The sequence below is a fragment of the Centroberyx affinis genome, unplaced genomic scaffold, assembly GCF_046629955.1.
Source record: "Centroberyx affinis isolate AG114_WGS23_722 - 3 ecotype Tasmania unplaced genomic scaffold, CSIRO-AGI_Caff_v1 ptg001088l_1, whole genome shotgun sequence".
In the NCBI taxonomy this organism is placed as follows: Eukaryota; Metazoa; Chordata; class Actinopteri; order Beryciformes; family Berycidae; genus Centroberyx; species Centroberyx affinis.
In genome coordinates, this window is record NW_027279633.1 from 567,612 (window position 1) to 580,842 (window position 13,231).

General features: G+C 42.6%; 1 protein-coding gene across 1 annotated transcript in view; it reads right to left on the minus strand.

Moving 5' to 3' along the window:
* Positions 1-1,962: 1,962 nt before the first annotated feature.
* The window catches only part of pald1a (phosphatase domain containing paladin 1a), a 42,045-nt gene continuing 30,776 nt past the window's right edge, over positions 1,963-13,231 (minus strand). Inside the window, exons 19-20 of the mRNA XM_071523422.1 lie at positions 11,556-11,711; positions 1,963-4,192 (exon numbers count right to left, since the gene is read on the minus strand). Coding sequence (XP_071379523.1) covers positions 4,043-4,192; positions 11,556-11,711 — 306 coding nt within the window. The 3' untranslated portion in view covers positions 1,963-4,042. The remainder of the gene's footprint in view (positions 4,193-11,555; positions 11,712-13,231) is intronic.

A 13,231-nucleotide genomic window follows, 5' to 3' on the forward strand; every position in this document is an offset into this window, starting at 1 on the left:
AGTTGTTATTATGGCCCTCTGCACCATGTGGATGGAAGGATTTGGGACTGAAAGAGTTCAAAAAGAGCTATGAGTTATGACCCTGGTCAGACACTAGGAGTTTTTTTGTGTTGCATAAGTGCAACTGCAACTGTTCCTGCAGTCCTACAATCTGCGTATCACGCTCAAACCTTTTGCTATCACTGTTTTATGACACTATTATCGGAGGCTCCTCTTTGGGACTTTGCTGTCTTGTGAGCTTAAGAGCTCAATCTCAGCAAAAATAAACCACTAAATGAATGGAACCAGTGCCTGCTGTTGTGCTGAAATAATTCAGCATAAACCCACCATCATCCGTCTATGGGTATATACCACAGGCTCCTCTAGAGTCAATATCAAGTCTAATAAAGGAGCATTTAATAGCTCTTCATCAGTTCAATCATTACTTTTAATCCCTCCAGCAGGGACTTTTCATTACCTTGCTCAGTGGGGTGTGTATTGCCAACATCAAACCCAGGTAGCCCAGGCTAGATGAAGGCTAGATGTGTATTTGCCAAAGCAGATTTGAGAACATCCCTTCAAAGATTTTCGCCCTCATGTTATTATTGATCAAATCCCCGAGCGGGGCTGGAAGCGAGCTCCGGTCTCCGAGGGGCTTGGTAATGCGGCCTTTATCCACACAAGGAAAATCAAAGAGGAGCGCGGGCTGTGAAAAGGGAGCAGGGTGCGCCCCTGCCCAGGCACCATGCCTTCTCTCCTGAGCACTCTCTCATCTCCAGAGGGAAGCTTTTCACATGAAGTTCATTACATCCCCTCTAGCTGCTTACCTCTCAATGCGGCTCTTTGTCTATCGTAATCTGGGGATCCTTCAGAACTGCTAGCTTGAGTTACACATTGGAGAGTATCTCAATGAGTCTGGAAAGCATTTCAAAGGCGAGGGGGCCGCCATATCATCCAACCATGGTCTTCATGTCCTGGGCTTATCTTGACCCGGAGTCAAGTTGGCCGCATATTGCAACTGAATAGCCTCTCTCCATATCCGTTATGTTGTTTTTAAAGATTTGTCTCTGCTGGTCAAAGTGAGAGAGATTCGGAAACAGAAGTCATCCTGTATGAATGACTGCCTGTGCGTGTTTATGTTATTGTGAGTTTGTATCTTTCAGACCCTGCCAACCCCCTCTTTACATTGAACCACCTATCAAAAGAGGGATGAATTAGCTTTTAAACCCAGTATGATGTATAAAGGGAATTTAGACAAGACTAACAAACTATAAAAGGTAATTTAAATCTGGACCGCTTGGTTTCCATTTACAATAATCCAGGATAGGCTGCGGTGTGATAAAATCCTTACAACTTCCGTACTCCCGAGATAAGCCTGCTATGCACTTACAAGACGGGAAGTGATCTGGGATATCAGCCTTTCAAAGCAGGCCAGCGAAGCCAAGGGAGCTTCACTGATGTGCCGGCCAGTGCCTTTTAGGGGGCCGTAATCCCTCCACAGCCCTCCGTTCTTGAAAGAGTGACCATCAGGTTTTTTTTCCCCTTCTCTTTTTAATTAAGACCTTACCTCTCCACATCAAAAGGCAATGCAGATTTGTCGTTTGATCTGTGTAAGCTCTTTATTACTGTATATGGAAAATGTTAAGATTTCAGTCAAACAATGGATCATCTGTGTTGCGCAAACGCACGCCGCTCCACGCTCATAACCCGGCCTGCACTCGGAGGCTGGCATTGGCACAAGATAAAGAGGCCTCCCGGATGTGCGAGTGGCTGTTTGGCGATGCGGATCTAGAGCAAAGACGATGGCGGGATAAGGAGGGAAAGAAAGGGAGCAGAAGAGGGAAGAGGCAATTATTTGGCTCCCTGTCTCTGAATGTGGAACTTCCTCCCACACCTCTATGATGGAAAAATGACAAGAAATCTTTTTCATACAAGTTTGAAATGATACCCAAGACAAAGACATGAGCAGCTGAATCTATTTGCATGATTTATTTAGCCTGAAAACAGAAAATAAAAGACACAACATATAACTGAATAAAAAAAGCATAATACCTTGCATCTATGAACAAAGCCTGTTTAAAAAAAGACAAAATAAAATTAAGAGCATTACAATATTAACATATCAGGGTGTTATTACTACCTGCAGCTGTGTGGTCTTGCGCTTCAGAATGTGTTGCCTTAAGTCATATTGAGGATGGTCATAGATTAAGTCATAGATTCTCTTAGGCAGCCAAAATGCTACTTCATTTCCATCATATTATTTATTAATAAATGACTTTGTGAGTTCACTCACAATCATCACAATCTGTTTGCTGAATTATTCTAATGTACAGTGCAAATGCTATGAGACGCTAACAGAAAGGAACAATCAAAGGAATGAGAAGCAGGATTTTAAGGCAGGATTTATGGTTTCTAAAATACAGCCACACATTACTTTACAAGTATTAGCAAACTAAAAGAATAGATTAAGAACATACTGTAGTAAAAAAAGTGTTAGGAATTTTCAAGCGATACTGTACATTAAAACTTACACCAGATATGTAGGCACGTTAAACAACAATTCGTTAAGCGTTGAATGAAAATAAAAGCCATCTAATCTTTACACTGTAGGCTTGCAAGGCATTCATAACTGAAAATAACAGCCTTCTAATCTAAGGCATTCATAACTTATTGTCCTGAACAGTGAATCATACAGTTTTGTCCCATTCCATAAATGCCACCAATACGAACTGCGGTTGTTTAAGGGTATAATTATCCTTCATCAATTGATACCAAGTATACTTTATCCCGAGTTACACTAAGTATTTGCAGGCTTGGCTGTTTCCAACCGTAAATTTTTACAGTCAGACATATAATTCGATTCCTGCTGAAGGCCTGATGATGTCACAGAAATTGTAACCATTTACTGGCAGGAGTCATGAAGTTTCTAAGCCGTGCTGATTAAAGCCCGACCAGATTCTCACGACTCCTCAATGCAGCTTTAACCATCTGAGGCTGAGCCCATAGAGTCTGACTTAATTGCTTAAAGCCCCCAATCCTGGATTGTTAATATAAAAATTATGGGTGTACATACAGTTTCTTGAATGGTAGGAATCTGATGAAAAAGCAAGAACTTTGCTCCAAAGTTTACAAATACAAATACATAGAAACGCATTTACATCTTCAAAATGAAATGAATTTAACTCTAAACTTTAAAAATCATGTTTTACAGACATGCTGTACTGTTAGTACCTGTATCTAGAGGCCTGGCAATTTAAAAGAGAAAAAGAATGTCTCCAACCCAGTGAAATAATAGTAAACAAACATCTTCAGAAATCATTCCATCAAAACACTCTCTTTTCAAACATCCACTCTGATCAATTTTTGAAAACTCAAGGACAACTTTAAAAAAAGGTTGAAAGCATTTATATGCGGAGGGACTTTCACAGACTGAAAAACAGCATCTCCATCAAACAATAACACCAGCACTGATGACAGCCACTCTAAAGGACAGGGCTCTAGAAAAATATTGGGTCCATAACAGCACATAATTCTGAAATACTGAAAATTGCTGGCTGACATACACGACAGACAGAGTGGTATTTATTTAGCTCTTTCATAACAACATTTGACTCCATCTGGTTCCAACAGAAGCTTGAAGATGCTGCTTCACCTTCACCAGTAGGAACTTAAAGACAGTTGCTGGACAAGACAACTGCATTATGACTTCATATTTTTTTGACACTTTATGGAAACGTAACATAAATATTAGTACACTGAAATTCTACGTTCTATCAAAAATGAAAAAATAAGAAAAGGCACAAATAACTCCTAATATAGCGACAACATTCTGCTGAGACTCATAAGATGACAATGACAATATTAGCACATCTAAAAATAAAAGTTAACACTGCCAGTGAGTTTGAAAAAAGAAAAAAAAAGAAAAGCAGTATCGCAAATAGTACAGGATGTAATGATATGCATAATACAGGGGTAAATATAGAAGGCAGAACATTATTAAACTTGTTTTTTTTTTTCTAGAAAAGCACAGTATTGTCTTGGCAGAGTTCACAGTGATGCTTCCTCAGATGAACTCCCCTCGGATGGGGAGCGATTGGACGTTCTGCTGTTGCCAGCGGCAGCGCAGCCGGGCCAGTGGCGTGTCCCTGGGGTTTTCGAACTCCGAGAAACCCAGCTGGTTGAGGATGTCATAAACCCCGGCTCTGGCAGCCACCTGACACGGAGCGGGAGAGACAGGAAACGTTAATGAACGGGCCTGCACGGGCCGGGCGCTCCTAGCTTTGCGGAATCTAAAGCTTCTCTGCGTGTGTACGCTGAAAGCCGTTACATGGGAACAATAGATGTCTGCTGTAGGTTTGGCAGCAACTGGGAACATTCTGAATGAAGCCATTGGTATATTTTACTCAGCTCTCCTGGGTCTGAGTCATTACTGTATGCGTGCGGATGTAAACATGGAGGATTTCCCTGGAGAGAGCGGTGTGAGCGATAAGCTGACCGGGTCAAGCTGACTCACGGCCCGCTGTGGCTGTCGAGCGCCATAGGACTGATGGGAAATGCCACGGACGACCAAAGACATCTGGCTGGAGAGCCGAACAATACGCTGGACAAACCCGGCAGACGCCGGCTGCCTCGCAAAAACATGAGATTAAATACGCCATTAAAATGGCCACAGCTTGTCCCATTTGCTCTGCGGGATATTTACATGTCACCAGGGGCGTCCATTCTCTCTCCTCGGCCCGCAATTACAGGTCGGAACAAAATGTTCCTACCTGAATCTTTGAGGAACTGTGCTGGAATGTGATGTCCAGCCTCTACATTTGAAGTAAGGCCATATCAGAACCTGAGGAAATCAAACCCTGCCAACAGAACCTGACAAATTTATTTATTTATACTGATCTGCATTTTGATTTCCACACCCTGCAGGTCTATGCAGAGGAATAATTCTCAATTTTGGTCACACAAGCATACTGGGAAGTTATCTCAGTAGCCTAGACGCCTAGCTTGGAATCAAAGAGCTATTCAGGATATGACTGAACCGCCAGCTGTGTGCTAGTTTGCTGGATCCTTGAAGTTGCTCTACTGAATGACTAAGTAGTTAACTTGGCCTAAAATGCCTTGCCAATTCAACCTCTGGATTTACCTTCATCTCCTTAGGTAGTCGAGAAGTAGGCCAGACTGCAACTTTGGACAAGGAGCGGAATGTGCAAGAGGACACATTGGGAACGCTGGGGTAAATCAGGACATTATGTGTGAACGCATATTTTACATACTAAGCATGTACAGATATCTCACTCCAGCAATGGAGTGCAACCCTCAAGGAGGAATTCAAGTGCGGCTGTGTTCGTGAGGGCTTGTGGTAATCCTGTATAAAGTGCTGCTCAGGATATTTTGAGAATGCGCTATCAGGTTTTGCTATGCGAAACATGCTGAGGAAGACTTAATGGAACAATGGCAGAAATAATAGTATCAAGATATCCCTTACCCTAACACTGATTATAGCTTCTTTGGCCAGCATTGTGCAGGAATAAGCCGAAGACGCCGCAGAGTGTGGTCAATCCAATTACCTACTCCCTGACCATGCAAAATTGAATGTTACAATAGATATCATGTGTCGCTGAAAACTTGCATTGTGTAGAGCCGACACTGTGAAAACTCTGCAAAACCTTTGCCTCAGCCCTATTAGCTGTCTTAGTCAGAACAAATGCATTGGTGATCAAATCAAGAGCTTCTACTGTACTTTCTTGCAAACGGAAATACTAAAACAACCCGTCAGTATATCCATATTTGTGTTTACTGGCCAATTTGTTCCTTACAGCCAACCTAACTGCTGTGGGAGTTATTTGCTAGGAACAAATGAGTGGGTGCAGCGGAACCATTAGTCAGTAGTCTGGACTCCCTGGGGAAACTCTGGATTTGTGCTGTTAACCGAAGTACTTAACCTGAGTCATCTCTTCCACCGCCCAGCTGTCTAAATAGGAAATGTGCGAAAAATGCTATGCGCCGATAAGTGTTGTTAGAGAGGCACATCTTTTTGTGGCGAATGCAGGGGTTATATGAGTTCCCTACAGAGGATGCTGGAGGACGGAGATGGAGAGCTCAGGAGCAAGGCTGTCTGCGGGTCAAAGGTCAAGACTGTGACAGTAAGTGATCTCACTCTCTATTCTACTGTTAAAGTCCCCATGAAATTAACTCCTATTACTTTCACTTTCTGAAAAACCCAGTATCTTTAATGGTGACCTCATGCTGCACTAGTAGGCGTAAATATACATTTTTAACCAATAAAACCCATCAGATTTTTGAACAATCCCGCCCCTCCGCTTTTGAATGATCCCTCACTGCATTATGTCCCGCCCCAACATCCTGTTTCAAGAGGAAATGCATCAAATCCAGGAAATAAACACGCCATTGCATGGGGTCAACTGCACAAACACACTTTTTGGTGTGAAAAAGCAGCACATGGGCTCTCTAGAACTCTCTGTGCAAACTACAGTACAGTAGCATGGAAAGTTAAAAACAAATCAGAACTGATTGGATTTTTTTTTTTTTTGGGGGGGGGGGGGGGGGGGGATCACAGGAGTTAGACTTTGATGTCTGAGTAGCACCTTGGTTGTGTGCTGAACAACGCTGCAATTGAGGTTGTCGGCGTCCGGTGACAAGCTACCGGGTGACAGTAAGCAGAGCTGGCAGACGTGCCTTTCATCCTGTATTGAGGAGATCACACATGCCAATACTCATTAGGTTAGCTGCGACGGTGGCAGCCCGGGAGGGGCGGAGCGGTGAGGGGCTGGTCTTTCCCACAGTCGGCTATCTCAAAGGCCTCACATACCAGGCCCGGTGCAGGGGGGTTGGGGGTGGGGGGGGACAGGGAGGCCTCTGTGCCACACATCAAAACAGCTGGAGTGACTGATAGGGTACCTCTCCCGAAGGCATCCGTGGTATGCACTGTACACAAGTCCCGCCATTGTATAATGGACCGCATCGTGGCTTTCGCAAAACGTGGATTTCGATTCCAATATTTCCTCTGATGTTTTCTGCTCTGATCTCGCTGCGTGCCCGCGAGGCAACTGGGGCTTAATGACGCAAAGGACAATATTTGTCCGGCGTACACACAATGCACGCGCTGTTGACATTAAACGCTCGCTGCTTTTTTGTTTTGCTTCGGCTGCACAAACAAGACTGCATCATTATATGGCAATTAGCTGTACACCTTGGATGCCGCGAGCAAAAACGGTACATAAAACACATGTGTCTGTGTTGGGGCATATACAATCTAACCGAGCAGGAGCGGCAGAACCGAACAGATCAGAGGCGCCCTATCAGCTTGGCACAGATCGCTGCTCAGCATGACTGGGATCACTGTGCTCCCGCTATTAGAGGATGCAGAGATCAAACTAGTCCATGCACACGCACACACACACACACACACACACACACACACACGTACAGACAACACAGGATGCAGGACAGACTGTACCCCTCAGCGCTGGCAGGTTGTATAATGCTCCCAGTGACCATGGCTTTAGAAGCATGACCGACGGTGGCGATGACCTTTGACCCCTGCCTCTGGCGTCGCAGGTTTGTCACTAATGATCCTGCCACGGTCACTGGCGATAGGCTAATGATTGTGCCTGGGGGTTGGTTGGGCCGGTGCCAGCGATCTACTGCAACTGGCCCAGTACACACATCGCATGATTGGTGGGGGGGGAAAGATGCATACACTATAATGTCACGATACTTTCCTGCACAAGAGTTTTATTTGGGATGAAATGGGAAAAAGTCTGTAGTAGGTGTAACTGATTGACATTTTGCTTTTAAGTGGTAATCCATGTTTGTATTTTTTTTATTTTGGCATTGCTGGTGCTCAGCACTCATTGCTGTGGTGTTTCTGCACGGCACTTCCTAGAGATCACTTGTCAATCAAAGAGTATCTCCAGCACTGTGACGTCTTTTTCTCTGGATTGTCTGTTGATGCAGTTTGAGTTCTGAGTCTTTTCTTTGTCTGTTCAGCCATGGTGGCTATCACTGCTCATGCTAACTACCCAGTTATTTTTCTATTGATTCCAAACAAACTGCTGTTGCTGCTGCTGGAAACATAAAACACATCACTTAATGTGTGTGTCAGAGGATTTTTCCCAGGAAAGACCTACCAGACACCGGGTGTTTTATAACAGCAAATTTAAAAGCTTTCATCAGCTGGCTATTGAATCACTATTGAGTTGACTATTGATCGCTGATGGAGAGTAGCAAAATGGACATTTATTTCTATGAAAATGTCAAAGATTATGACTTACAGATTATGACTTTAAAGGATACAAGGGTTATAAAGGTTAATCCTTAATTATGTTGGTCAGTCCTTGCGTGAAACCATGCTTTTTATGATTTTGGTCAATATATTTTTCAGTATTTTCGTATCCGGTTGCTTATCTCATGGCTTCCACTGAGCGCAATATGGTGCAAAACTGCCCTGAGAAGGTTTCAGTTTGGGTACAATGATATTTCATTTTATTTCATTTCAAAACTTCTGTCTTCTGAACATTATGGCCAGATATTGTGTTTACACAGGGCGTGGTTCACAAGGTGATGGGTCAGGATTGACAGTCATTTTTGCCAATGACAAAACTCTTTTTCTCAAGCAATTTCCAAATGTGTTCAATATGTACTTTGGAGGCATGGGAGCTATATCATAAGTCAGTATTTCTAAAAGAGTTTTACAGTTATTTTCTTTTTATGTTTTACATCAAGAATTTCAGTAAATATCTTTGGCTGCATTTTTTATCCGACCTTTCCTAGTTCCTGCAAAGGCACCACCCTCCTTCTCACTGTGTGAGTGTAACAGGTCTGTTGTGATTGCAAGCTAGATAATTACTTTTCAAGCTACTGATTTTGTGTACTGCCAAAATCCACGTACTGGATTGCGTACTACCATGTTTTCATCAAACATGGCAGATAGTCATTGTTGTATAATACCAGGGTGTCAACCTGCACAAAATTTACGGGGAGCTTGATTAGTTAATTGGCGAGTACCGGACACCTGCTGCCACTCCTTCAGTCAACTCAAATGCGCAACAATCTGTTAGAAACCACCACTTTTAAGTTACAATGGCAGCTTTCACACTGACATGGCTGTGTCCCCTCTCATGTGCTAGCGTCTCTCTCTGTCTAGTGTCAACACTATTTACCATTCACATGCTTGGTCACCTGCAGTGTATGACTGGCTGTCAGACGTATCGATCAAAGCTCTGCTGCGAACAGAAATTATACACCCACAGTTCTCAAGACGAGTAGCAAAACTGTGGGTGCATGAAATCTGTATTTTTTTGTGACAGTGAAGGCAAAGATGTTTTGGTGAATTTTTGTGGTGATTTGGCAACAGAAGAGAATTTAAGGCACCAACACAGTCTTTTAAAAGTTTCTGCTGAGGCAATGGGTGGAATGATACTTGTCAGTGTAGATGGAAAGTCTGACAGAAAGCGTAGATGCACAGAGGACAATAACAGCAAATATATTCCGCCCATGATCTAATAGAAACGCAGGGTTTAAACATCATCGGGACAATATGTTGATGATATAATTGTTATAATGAGAAGGGATTTTCAGCACATACTGTACAGCAGAGCTGAAACAACGTGATGTCTTGTCCCCTGGGTGTATGCCTGCATTTTCTCATGGCATAACTGGGCCATTAGAGTCACTCTGATGCACCACATATATTCCCTATTCATAACAGGAAGAATATGCCCCGATTGACCGTGCATATTTCTGCGACAATTGTTTTCACAGCGATTGTTCCAGTCTATTTTGGAATTCCATGTTTTTTCTTTCAGTTTATTCCACCTCAATAAGGACAAAGAAGGAGGAGATTTTCATTCAGTGATTTCCAAACATTCCAGGCCCTTGGTTGTGTATCTCCAGGCAGTCGGCTCGCAGATAAGAATAGAAAACGGCTGGGATGCCACAGTCTGAAATCCATATCATGACCCAGACATGTTTGTTTACTTTCATCATCATTTTCTTTAGACATTTCTGATGTTTTCAAATTGCAAACATAAAAGTGTAATCATCTCAGTCTGCAAGGAAAAATACATTATTTTAGCGTTGAAGATAAAATGCTTGTTCTGAGGTGACAATAAGATAATAACAATAAGAATTTATGGGCTTTCGCTGAGCTTCGGATATCACAGCATGACTGCTTACAGTTACATCTTTTAACACAGAACACATAGGAATTTAAATGAAACCACGTAATGCAAGCACACAGTATTTCTCTGACGGGTGTGGTACTGAAGTCAGATGGTGCATTTTGTCCTGACTAGATTTTGACTTGATTCACTTTGCCTTCCTTTTGCTGTAACCGATTTCACTGAAATGCACTGTGTCAAACTGCCAAATTAGCACTTTGAGTGAGTTCTTGCTTAGTTTTAGCAGAAACACTGTGGGCAAAACTCAACTTACTTGAGCAAACAGTCTGAATACCAAGATGCTTGATCTTGGTGTTAATAAGAACCATGACAATGAGTTCCTCCTTTGGTGCGGGGGTGGGGGGAGTGGGGGGGGTACCACTTACAGGCTACTCATTTGTTTGGAATGCACATAAATTCCCTGCTTTACTGTAGGGGCACAGCTGGCCAAACGATTAATGCACCAACAAAAACACAGGGCCTAGACATTATGAAGTTCAATGTGTGAAGAACCAGGCCACAATAGAACTAGAATAAGCTTGTAAATTCCAGGGGGAAAATCCAAATGAAACTCTGGTAACGGTTCACAGCACACAAACTGCAGAGCACAAGTGGGAAAAAAGCTGTGCCTCCTCCATTTTTCAGTCCATTTTTCACCCCACACAATTTTGACAGCTGGGAGAATAATGCTACTGACACGTGTTGCATTGTGGGTAATCAAAGATTTGTTCTCCTCCCTTGGTTTTAATGAAGCCGGGGCAACCGACGACTAGAAAAGTGCAGATGAGTCTCTAAAGCCTCTAGTTTATTTTGTCCTCTACTGCCGGCAAGCAAGATCTGACTTCACTTTTCAATGAATGTTCAACAGAGTACACATCCAGCATGGAGACGACTAAGCTGGCATCGCCTGTCTGGAATTTCCATGGGCAATTCAAGGAAAGATTCAGTGAGTCATTATGTGAGGAGGGTTGCTTGGGGTGCACAGGGGATAGTGTGCGCTGTATCAGATGGAGTGTCCTAGAAACATGACACACATTTCTTCAGCAGGGTTTTATTAGCAGCATTACCCTCACATTTCCACCGACTGGAATGTCAACTGTAAAACAAACCGATTTATCAAGTGGAGTATCATTAGGAGTAATATCATTGTTCGCTTGGTTGAATCTTCACTTCCACTCCATCATTGGTGAATTATATGACATATGTCATATAATTCTCCAAACAAAATATGGGTATGTCCATATTTTATTTCCATCAGTGTCACAAATGTGTAAAATGGATTTAGAGACAATCAGAATTTTGAATCATAGATTATTCTAAAGCTTTGTGCATGTTATTATCCACGATAGTAGATGATACATAAACAAAGCTGTGTGAATAGGAGATGGCCAAAAATACCTGTTCCATCCAGAGAGTGAAGGAGCGCTGCCAGGAGTCTTTCTTCTCTAGATGCAGGTAGGTGTTGAAGAGGATGAGGTAAATGTAGCGCTCCAGGTACTGCAGGCTCTTCAGCAGCAGCTGCTGAGACTCCTTCTCCGTCTTCGCACTTTTGATCTGAGAAGGAAAATGTACACAAAGAATGCAAAGGTCTATTTTTACAACAATTGGGCACAACAAATACAATTTATATCCATATGGCAACAACTGCTGTCAGCCACGCCCGCCAAGCAGACAGGTCAGTGACATTTGGGATGATTGTGGTTTAACAGTATAGAAAGTGTTCTTTGTGTTCCTAAATAAAGCATCATTTGCATTGCATTACAATATGTCAAAGGCTAGGCAGGCATATGGCTGAACTCGCTATAAAAGGGCGAGTGGCTTGATTGTTATGTGCCAGTCCAATCTCTCTAATCATTTGCTGCATGTGGACTGTGTTTGCATAATGCTGGTCTTGCTTGACTTATAACCTGCCGTGATGAAGGCACCGTCAAAACTGCTATTACAATGTACATGACAGTAATGTGCCACTCGTTCATTAGAATTCATGACACTTAACATGCACAAGTATCACTGAGCAAACGGGGTAAAAAACGGCTGAAATACATAAACAACATTTAACCTTTGTCCTCATCATTTGCTTTAACACAATGAATCACTTCTTCTTACGTTTTTTACGGCGGGCACAGTCAGCGTTCCGGGACATGTGCGGTTAACTAGTCTACCAATGAGATCAAAGTTGATTTCAGCTTATATAACATCCTCATTCCTGCGCTGTGCTTCTCTTATATCCCCCCCGCCTGCATGGACATTATTTCCGCTTAGCACTGGCATAATATTGTTTGTCTTTCTCTCCCTCAGGCCATCAGCTCCACCAATAGAGGGTCTATCTACTCCACAGCGCATACACACTAGCAAATGCATACTGAGAGCCATGCATCAATGACTATCACTGCTCGGGCTATTACAACACACACAAATCACCAAGACAGAATCGAAAACGGCTCTTAGCCACCAACAGTTCACATTCTCGCTCTCGTTCTCTCCTCAAACTACATACTTTGTTGCCTAATATTAACCATCAGGAACTAACATCAGGCAGATGTTTAGAAATTTAGCAGAACAAAGCTTGGTAGGGATTCCTTGTAAAACGAAAGGATTGACACAGTTTTCATATGCAGTGAAATCTCAAAAACAGGACCAAGTTTCTATAAAACAAGAAATATAACGGAGCTGAATGGGTGCATATGGATGTGTACAATGGATTTAACTCTGAAGCACACAATCAAAACAAAGCACTGGAAAATGACTATGTGGTGACGTATATATATGAACAGAAGCACAGGAAAATAATAGCTGTCAACTTCTAGAGTGTTACATGTTGAGATCAAATAAAAACAGTGTTACCATGAGACACAACTATCATGCTCCTTCATGCCTATACTGCAACACCCTGTCATGAGTAACATGAAAGCAAAGTAGTGTGAAGGCAGTTTAAACTTCGTGTCTAAAAAGCAACTTTGTGGGATACTGCTGATACAAATCATTTAATCCAAAGGAAGAGTGTCCTCTCCCATCATATCATCTCCTCTCATTTCCTCTTTTGGTTGTGTGAAGAACACACAACCTTTGGCAAA